Source organism: Stegastes partitus, unplaced genomic scaffold (genome assembly GCF_000690725.1).
Source record: "Stegastes partitus isolate 25-593 unplaced genomic scaffold, Stegastes_partitus-1.0.2 Scaffold1469, whole genome shotgun sequence".
Classification (NCBI taxonomy): Eukaryota; Metazoa; Chordata; class Actinopteri; family Pomacentridae; genus Stegastes; species Stegastes partitus.
In genome coordinates, this window is record NW_007579200.1 from 17,214 (window position 1) to 26,966 (window position 9,753).

The 9,753-nt window shown below is 42.4% G+C and overlaps 1 protein-coding gene across 1 annotated transcript; it reads right to left on the reverse strand.

The window, feature by feature from the left end:
• Nucleotides 1–319: 319 nt before the first annotated feature.
• On the reverse strand, nt 320–7,602 carry LOC103370692 (phospholipase B1, membrane-associated). The gene is made up of 13 exons (XM_008299819.1): nt 7,378–7,602; nt 7,103–7,170; nt 4,762–4,805; nt 4,540–4,660; nt 4,364–4,415; nt 4,204–4,284; nt 4,069–4,134; nt 3,890–3,981; nt 3,623–3,704; nt 2,744–2,845; nt 2,555–2,650; nt 2,383–2,454; nt 320–912 (listed from the first exon to the last, which is right to left on the reverse strand). Exons 4-13 carry the CDS (start codon nt 4,596–4,598, stop codon nt 790–792), a joined length of 825 nt encoding a protein of 274 aa, XP_008298041.1. The 5' UTR covers nt 4,599–4,660; nt 4,762–4,805; nt 7,103–7,170; nt 7,378–7,602; the 3' UTR covers nt 320–789.
• Between the last annotated feature and the right edge of the window lie 2,151 nt (nt 7,603–9,753).

Here is a 9,753-nt window from a genome sequence, read left to right on the forward strand (position 1 = left end):
GATGGAGATGAAGAGGAGGATGGAGATGGAGATGAAGAGGAGGATGGAGATGAAGAGGAGGATGGAGATGGAGATGAAGAGGAGGATGGAGATGGAGATGACCCTAACACTAAACAAAGCACTGTGAAGGTTTCATGTTGGGGTTCTGTTTGATATCATTTCTGACTGTTTTCTGATTTTCTGCTCATTAAACACTCATTTAATTAATCAGCAGATGAATCCAGAATGAAAACAATCAAACAGGAGTTCTGGATGAAGCAGCTGTAAGTCCTGCTGCCACATTCATGCACCGGTAATAAAAATAAAATCAAATTAAAGTTCGTTTCACTATTTCAGTGTGTTTTAATGTTTTGTTGTTAATCAAACTAAGCAGCAGTTATCCTACTTTAACATCAGGAGCATTTTAAAAGCTGCCACCAGAGTACTTTTACTTCATGGTATCAGTAGTTTTACTGGAGTAAAGCGACCTGAACACGTCCTCGGACTGAACCAGAACCACCAGAACTTTAACACACTGAGCTGTGGGCAGAGTGACGACAGTTTAATGTTTTATGTATGAAGGTAGAAACGTGAACGTCATGCTGAGAACAACACGGTGCATCAAGCAGCACGGCCGAGCATCACAGTGGTTCTGCTGCCGACCCGGTCCGTCCCTCTGCTGCCGGCCCGGAGGCAGCGTCACTAAACAGGAAGCAGCCTGGTGGTCCAGAGGAAGCTGCTCCAGGCTCTGCAGTGACTTCCTCTGTTTCAAGGCGTCGGACATCCACAGACTTCACCGCCTGGTAGAAGCTACATGAAGCCCAGATGAGCCAGACCCACTGAGAGCAGCAGGAAGACGGTCTGAGCACCGGACCGGAGCCGAGGCCGGCCGGACCGGGCTGCGATGGGCCGGGTGAAGATGTACGGATGGTTCTGGAGACAGAACAGATGAAGAATTATGATCACAGCCGTCCTCAGATGGAGTCACACCCTCACAGTAAAGGAGGAAAAATAAAACCATCAAACCAGCCTGATGGGACCTGGTGGACCAACATCTACCTGAACAACCCTCTGAGCCAATCACTGCCATCATCAGGTGTTTCTGTAACTCTCAGTCAGACTTCTCACCTGTTGACAGGTGTTCTGGCCCACTGCTCATCAGCGAAGGCCTCTCATTGGTCCACTACAGTTTTATTTTTTTAAATTATTCTTTTCAACCACAATCCAAAAGCAACGTCTTATTTCACTAAATTATAATTTAGAAAATTTTTATTTATTATTACTTTGTTCAGTTTCCAGTTATTTGAGTGACTGTTGTGTATTTTGTCTTTTCTTTAATGGAAGTTGATGAATAAATCTGAGGACGACTGAACCTGTAATTTATCTAAACGTGCAGAATATTTTCCTCTAGTTTGATTTAAAACTCAAGACAGTCCACATTCTGCACATTTACAGATTCATCACTGGATTCTTGAGGTACATCAGGACACATCTGCATGCCTTAATATAAAAAACACATTATTGTTCTTATTTTGTACATGACAGCAGCTCTTCTCTTCAGTCTGGTTTAGCTCCTGTCTCTTTACTTTCTCTTACATTCAACGAGATTTCAGAAAAATAAATTAAAAACTGGTCCTTTCTACTCTGTCACATTAATCCTGTTTAAGATGCAGATTTGGCACAAAAATAAAATAACAAGCTGATAAAATGCAACGCACATTTACTGAACTACAACCTTCCAACAAGCTGTTGTATGTTTATGAGTAGCTCCATAAATAGTGATTATTTCCTCTAAACTTCTCACATATTTCCATAAATATTCCACTGATCCAAAATCTCGGCAAAAAATTTAAGATTAGACCAAAAAATGAAACCCATTTGTGCGTCTGAGCTTCATTCTTTCTTCTGTCCCTGAATATAAAACTGGATTTAAGGTAGTTTAAAGCTGCTGCTGCTGCTTCACTGTTAATAAAGTGATAACATATATACTTTTACTGCAGTAGGACACCTTCCTGCTGTGTGCTTTTATTGTGGTAGGACTGTTCATACGTGTACTGCAGTATTTCCACGTCACTGTGTGCTTCTGCTTCTTTCTGATTCATTTTACAATCAGGTGTTTTATTATTAATTAAACTGTTCAAAGTTTCTACAAAAACTGCGTCAGGATTCATAATTTATTATTTTACAATAATTTAGAGATCTGAGCTGCTGGTTGGAGAAGAGCAGCCCTTTAGAAGTTGTTTTAAATTGATGATATGATGTTTTGTTGGAGATTTAACAACCAAACACTTGACATAATTAACTGATTAATTAATTAACCCATTGATCAGCATTATGACGAACGTTTAGAGCTCCTGAGACGACATTTGTCACCTCGTAGGAACGAGTGAGACGGAGCCTCACCGTCGGCGGGCAGATGAGTCCGATGGGATCAGAGAAGCTGCTCACGATCATCTTCCCTCCTTCAGGCTGAAACTGTGAGACGAGCAAAACATTAATGAACTTTGCTCTTCAGTGGATTCATTAAAAAGTCACAATCAAGCTGTTTGTGAGCTGGAGCACGCCGGCGGCTCACCATGTTGTTCCAGAGGCCCTTGGCCAGCTCCTCGTGGCCCTTCATGGTGAAGTGGAAGCAGTCGTGAGTGAAGAAGGTCATATCGATCCTCCCGCTCTGCTCGCACACACACAAAGCACATCGACCGGTTAGAGTCTCCGGCAGGGATCCTAATGATCCAGCCGGGCTGCCTCCAGACGGATGAGTTACCGGGAGGCGAGGAGGGTCGGCGTGCTTCAGGAAGGGCTGCAGGACCACGGCGAAGTCGTCCCTGAAGAAGCGGTCGCTGTGCAGCAGCTGCTCCAGCCTCTTCTGTGGAGGGAGAGCAGCTCATGTGATTCACAACAGATTACACAGAGAGAGACTTGAATGAACGACAGAGGCAGAAGAGCATCGAGGAAACGTCGAGTTCTGCCTCCAGTGGGCTCAGATTGTAGTTTTTACCCCAAACATCACAGAACATAGGCAGGATTTAAAACCTGGTATCTGTGGAGACATTCCTGCTCTCTAGACGTTTACTGAAGGTTTGCATCATCATGAGCTGTGTTTTTGTAGTTTCTCTCATGGCCAGAAGGGGGAGACAGAAGCTCCGGTTTAAACTAGTGATGCACGATATTAAAATACCGATAAAGTAAAGTACCGATATCCGATGTTAATGTTTCTGATATCGCCGATAACCGATATCACCGACGTCGATATTCAGTTTTTGTTGACACTGAACAGTGAGTATCTGTCAGCGCTGTGAGTAAACTATTCAAGAGAAGCCACATTAGACCAAAAGTAAAACATGTTTAAACATATTTTAACATATTTAACGTTAAAGGACCATTTAGTAAAAAGCAGAAACATCAAACATAGAGACGAAGGCGCTGATGTTAGACAATCATCGACGAGATGTGTTCAGCGGACCGATAGAACCCTGATATCGTCTGATGTTGTGGCTGACGGATCGAGCATCCCTACTTTAAATGCAGCAGCACTAGATCATGTGGTGTCTAATTAAAGGATATTTTCTGGATGTTAAAGCGAGCTATGGTCTTGAAGGACGAGCCGTCTGCCGTCATAAATAAACCCAGACCGATGAAGCACCTGGAACTCCAGGTTGACCTCCACCAGCTCCCTCAGCTCAGGAGATCTGGCCACCGGCTCGATGAGGCACGAACAGAAGGACCTGGAGCAGAGCAGGAAGCAACGACAGAGATGTCAAACAAAATACACACAAAACATCCAGTGTGGGTTGAACTTCTCCACATTTTCTTTCCTTCTTTGGGGATAACTGCAGCCAACATTACAAAAACAGTGAAAGAATCACCAGGACTTGTTTTTTTGTGGATTTTAAAGGTTACTGAGTCTCACCGTTGGAGCAAACATCCCGGCGTCGGCTTCTGGACCTCCCTCAGAGTCTGCATGGGCAGAATCTGAACCACGTTGACGATCATGCGAGGAACCTGAAGGGCGACGTTCAGACCGCATCAGTGAAACCCTGAATCCTCACCGCGAGCAAAATCTAAGAAAAAAATCTGTTTTTACTTCACCTCGTTCATGAGCATTTCCAAGGAGACGGTCATGTAGTGGATGAAGTTGTCCACCGAGAAGAGAGCCTGGAAGGAGCAGAAAGGTTCGTCAGAGGAGAGCAGACAGTCCACGTCCTGCAGGAGCAGACCACCGACCTTGTCTTTGCAGTAGTCGCAGATGTCGTTCATGCCCATGAGGATGGTTAGAAGCTTCCAGTCCTCCTCGAAGTTCAGCCCCTGCAGGAAAACATGAGTTTGATCCGTGAAACCTCGTCTCTGATTGCATCACTTCAGAGGAAAGTGAAGCTTGTTGTACCTCGTAGGCTCTCAGCGTGTCGATCAGATGCCTCGTCTGTCCGGGCAAGTTGCTGGAAGAGAAACAACAAGCAGAGTTCAGTTCCTGAGCAGGAGGGAAGCAGCCTGAAGCCTGAACAGCTCGGATCTAAAGCGTCTGAGTTGAATCATGTCCCTGCAGCTTGCTGGAGGTCGTACAAGGTGTTGTGTCCGGTCACAGCCAGGTTGAAGCCCGTCTCGCTGATGTGAGCCTGCATCCCGTGGACCGTCTTCCCGGGAGCAGCGCCCAGCAGGTTGGGATTGAACAACTTGATGATGTCTAAAAAAAAGAAAACCCCCAAAAAGAGACACGAGTAAAGAAACCACGGTGGATGGTGCTGATGTTCAGAAACAGCTGAGACATCACCAGCTACGTCTTACTTGCCAAAGTAATGACATCCTGAAACGTCCCGTAGCCGCCGATGCTGCAGGCAGAGAGGAAAGTAATGTTAACAGCCATATTTCAACTTAATAATAATAATAATAAAGGCTCAAGGATAAAGGTGACATCTACTATCCCTGATGGGAAGAGCTGTCCTCCAGTCAGCAGTTACACCATAAAACAGACACAAATAACAAAATACAGAAGGAAAAATATCAAACAAAATCAAATGTAAAATAAAATCATCAGTCCTGGACACAAAATATGCTGATAAAATAAAAATAAAACAGAGTAAATTAATAAAATCATCACTACTGAGACAAAAAATATGATGATAAATGAAGTAAAATGTAATAAATTAAAAGAATTATATCATCATCAGTCACAGGCAAAATATTATGATGTTAAAATAAAAATAAAATAGATCAAAATGATAATGTTATCAGCCATAGAAGAAAAAAAAATCTGATAAAATAAAATAAAATAAAACAGATTAAAAGAATATCATCGTCAATCATAGAAAAAAATATAATAATAAAATAAAATAAATTAAAATAAAATAAATTAAAACAATCTTTAGTCATAGACAAAATATATGATGATAAAATAAAATAGATTAAAATAATATCATCACTCATATACAAAAAAATATGATAAAATTAAATAAAATTAATTTAAGGCCAATTAATCTCAAAATAATCTGTTACTATTATTATTAAAATGAAGCATTGGAGTGCTCACAATATGCTAATTATATGCTAATTATATGCTAATCCCAACATTTTATATGTGCATACATCACAAAGGTCACTGGATCAGACTGACCACACACAGCATCATGTCAGCTGGATTTATTTTGTTGTGGGGTCTTTTTTTATGACAATTATAAAGTTTACTAATTGCACTTTTCTTTGCAATATTACAAAATGCTTTTAATAAAAAACACACCAGGTAGATAAAATGAGAATAAATCCAAAGGACACGAGCACAAAGAAACCACCAGCGAGCAGGAAGTGAGCAGCAGGACGCCTCAGAGATCCAAAGGCCACAAAGCAGGTCAATAACCAGGAGATAAATTTAGCAGCGAGGCCGTTTAAGGTCTTTAACGTGAACAATGAAACACGTAAATCAGCTGGAAGGCTAACGAGGAGCCAGTAAAGAGGAGCACGACGTCTTTGTCCAACGTTTAGTCTGTCATGGAGCGATGGACAGGAAATCATTTAGAGATAATCTGGAGCTGAAAGAAACAAAACTCATCGTAACGAAGGTTTCAGAGCCGACATGGAGCAGTGAATTAAAAATGGCCGACTTCCTGTTGGGTTTACGATGCGGCTCCACGAGGCTGTTTGGTAGATGTTGGACTTTTACAGAATGAAACGTAGCTGAGGGGCTGCTCTGTTTAAACATGTAGGGGGCGCTATTGAACCTGTCAAACCCATTAAACCTGCACATTTACATCACTTCTGATGCAGATCTTGTGGTGTTTGGAGCGTCCCTGACTCCCCTCAGCTGATTGTTTCACAGTGAAACACTGAGACGGAGTCAACACAGATCACACTGAAGCATCGTCAAGGTTTTTAAAGAAGAACAAACACAAGAGATTTGCTGCATATCTGACAATGTACGTTCAAGTAACAACTGCTGCCACAATAAAATGTATGTATGGATTTGTAATGTATTTATTCTGCACCAAATGGTCACGATAAGCTTATCATGGCAGCTTTATTGTTATTATATATTATTATCTGACAGCTGAATCAATCTGACTGATACGACATGTTAGATCTCTTTGAAGCTAAACTGTGAAGTTTTTGTTGAACGCTGTGTTTGTGTGATGAAACGTTTGTGTAACTTCAGCGTGTTTTATCCAGTTTACAACCAAATTTGTTTGAAAAGAGTTCCATCCTGAACAAATCTGCACGTCGACTATTTAGTGAAGCTGACGTAGAATCTAATTTCCGGCCTCGTGACACCTGCACACTTCCAAGAAACAAAACCTCCTTTTTTTTTTTTTACATTATTAGATCATCTTTTACAAGCACACCATTAAATCTTTTCACCTGAAACGAGCATTTTAACGTCTTAGTAGTAAAATCACAACATTACTGGGTTTTATTACATTTCTGATCAAACTAACTGCTAAATTATACGACATTTTAGGTTTTAATAATGTGAATTGTTGCATTATTGGATGCTTAAACCTCCTTTTTGCAGCATCAGATAAGCCTTGAGGCCTGATCATAGCCACACACCTGCAACAAAACCCTTCGTCTGAATTCAACAGCGTCAGTTAGAAGCTAAAATACGAGTTGTTATCTGGTGTCACGTGTTTTCTCTCACCTCCAAGACACGTGGCGAAACTCGATGGGAATCCCGAGGACAGTGGTGGCGTTGGCGCCGATGGCCGTCTGAGGAGGAAGCGTTCAGGTTCAACACGTTGCTTTTACACTTCAGAGAGGTGTTGGGTTGTAAAAAACACGCTCAGCGATCCTGACTTTAACTCTCCATCCTCGTCCACACTTTGAGCTCATTTCACCTCCGTCTCAGCAGGACTGAGCGAGGATGCGACACGTTTGTTAGATTTAATGAAAGAGAAAGCAGCAGACAACACCTACTGTCAGAGAATCCCCCAAAGCAGCGATGACTTTGATATCAGCCGCCTTCACAAACTCCACTGGACCACAGGGTGAAAGCAAAGACACAGAGGACAGAGAACAGAGAGAGGATCAGTTGAATCCAGCTGAGTTCTGGCACGACGGATCGATTGGAGGCGACAGACCTGAAGACGGGACGGAAGGAGAAGGGCTCATGTCCGGGCACTGAAACTCTGGATGCTTAAAGCTCGCCGGACGAGTTTTCTCTGGAAACTCCTGAATAAATAAGAAGATGAAAGGCCTCCGAGTCAGATTAAAACCCACCAGCCTCCCACTGATTAAAGGTTTATCTAAGGAACTGACAAGATTCAGCTGTTTCCCTGATTTAAACGTCTTCAGTGTCTCGTTCAGCCGCCTTGTCTTGACCATGAAGGCCTCGTTTACAGATTAACCAAGAAGGCAAATAAATGTTTAGAGCAAACAACAACAGGTTAAACAGGACAAAACTAAAAACCCAAATCACCCAAAAAAAGATTAAAAGGGATCAAGCTTTAGACTTTCCTGCAGGTTTCTGAGGAAAAGTGGATTTTCAGTAAAAACACCTGCAGCAGTCAAATCATTCAAGGTTGTTTGATAAAGGCCAACATTAATCACCTTAAAAATCTGGTTTTCTTTCAACAAAAATAAATAAATAAATAGCCAAAAAAAAACAGTTTATCAGAAACAGAAACTGCAAAAGCAGAAAAAAATGTCAGATTTTTACCTTTCAGATGGTCCTTGAGTGAATCATGTGTGGTGTTCAGTTCAATCAGGAAAAAAAATGACCAAATAAAGCCTGAAATTGGGATATTTTATCAAAATAGCTTCATTCTACGTGTTATACAGTTGTCCTCAGATGTATTCATCAACTCCCATTAAAGAAAAGGCAAGATTCACAACAGTCCCTCAAATAACTAGAAACTGAAAAAAGTAATAATAAATAAAAATTAGCTAAATTATATTTTAGTGAAATAAGACGATGCTTTTGAATTGTGGTTGAAAAGAATAATGACAAAAAAAAAAAAAACTGTCCCTGAGGGGGAAAAAAATCTTAAAATCTTCAGCTGTGGTTAAAAATAATAATTAAAAAAAAAACAACTAAAAATTCTGAGAGTTCTCAGTTGAACTGCAGGCAGAGAGGAAAATAAAATGTACTGGATCAATAAATAAATGCAGCACGGATCAGAACCAGAGAACAGAGGAGCCAGATGTTGGAGATACATCCAGCTGATGGTGGAACATCTGTCTCCAGCTTTATGAGTTAGCAGAGGCTGTGAAAGTGTAAATATGTGACTATCAACAGCACGTAGAGCCTCCAGTACTGTCAACACGTGTGCACTTGTGGATTCATTTCTAGTTCTTCGTGGTTGTTCTGTTTCCACAGAGGTGCAGGACTTTATATTGAAGTGAAAAATGAGCCCACAGTGAAAGAAAAATGTGGCAGAAGCACAGAAAAGAAAAACACCCAGAAGCTTCTTGGAGTTCAGAGAGCTGAAGGACAACAGCGATGGCGAGGAACACACTAAATAAAACATCGTGTGTCGGCATCTGAGGGCTTCAGAGCCGACACACGCATGTCTCCATAATTCAGCAGTGCTAGGACGGGTGTTTTGCTTCATGTCTTTGGGCCGATAGCTGTGCTTGTTCTGCACATACTCAGGATGCCTGCAGGTCCATGTGGCGGGGCATCGTCACGGCAACCTGCCTCCTAATCTTACAGGTGGGTTAACTATTGACATATACATTCAGGCTTTTTTGTCACCAGCAAAATGTAAAATCATCCAGCTTTGACACAAGACTGTACCTGATTGAGGGCCTCCTTGCTGTAGTGTCGTATCCCCTCCTCATACTCCCACCACCAGTCGCTGCCTTTAACAGAAGGAGTCCTTTTTGTTTTAAAACCCTACTGTGAACACTTTAAACAACATCCCCCCTCCCCGTGTCACTCAGCACACAGTAACGGCTGCTGTTTACTCTGCTCCAGGTGTGCTTGCATTTCTACATTTACAAAAAAGAAAAAAAAACTTCAATTTGCCACCATGACATGAAGCGCAGGGGCCTGTTTCGGAGCTCGGCGGTAACAATAAATGCAGGCACGCCGCCTCACGTGTGCCCTCCTGCTTGTTCCAGCACTTACCTTTGACAGAGCGGGACGCGAGCACACACGTTGCCACGGCGATCCAAAGCCACCCCATAGTAGTGCGCGTATGGAACCGGTCAATGGGTCACCCCTACAGACTTGCACAATGGGATGCTGGGGTTTTTTACAGCCCCGCGGCTCGGCGTCGCCCACCCCGAGCCGCTGAGTGACAAGCGGCAGCTCCAATGAGGCGGCAGGAAGCCCCACTCACACACAGC

What these genes read in the sequence shown, in the direction of transcription:
- LOC103370692 (XM_008299819.1), bottom strand. Translation starts at nt 4,598, where the DNA reads ATGCAGGCTCACATCAGCGAGACGGGCTTCAACCTGGCTGTGACCGGA. An exon ending in CCGGGATGTTTGCTCCAACG is followed by an intron (nt 3,705 to 3,889) that starts GTGAGACTCAGT and finishes GCTCTGCTCCAG; the next exon opens with GTCCTTCTGTTCGTGCCTCA. An exon ending in CCGACCCTCCTCGCCTCCCG is followed by an intron (nt 2,651 to 2,743) that starts GTAACTCATCCG and finishes GTGTGCGAGCAG; the next exon opens with AGCGGGAGGATCGATATGAC.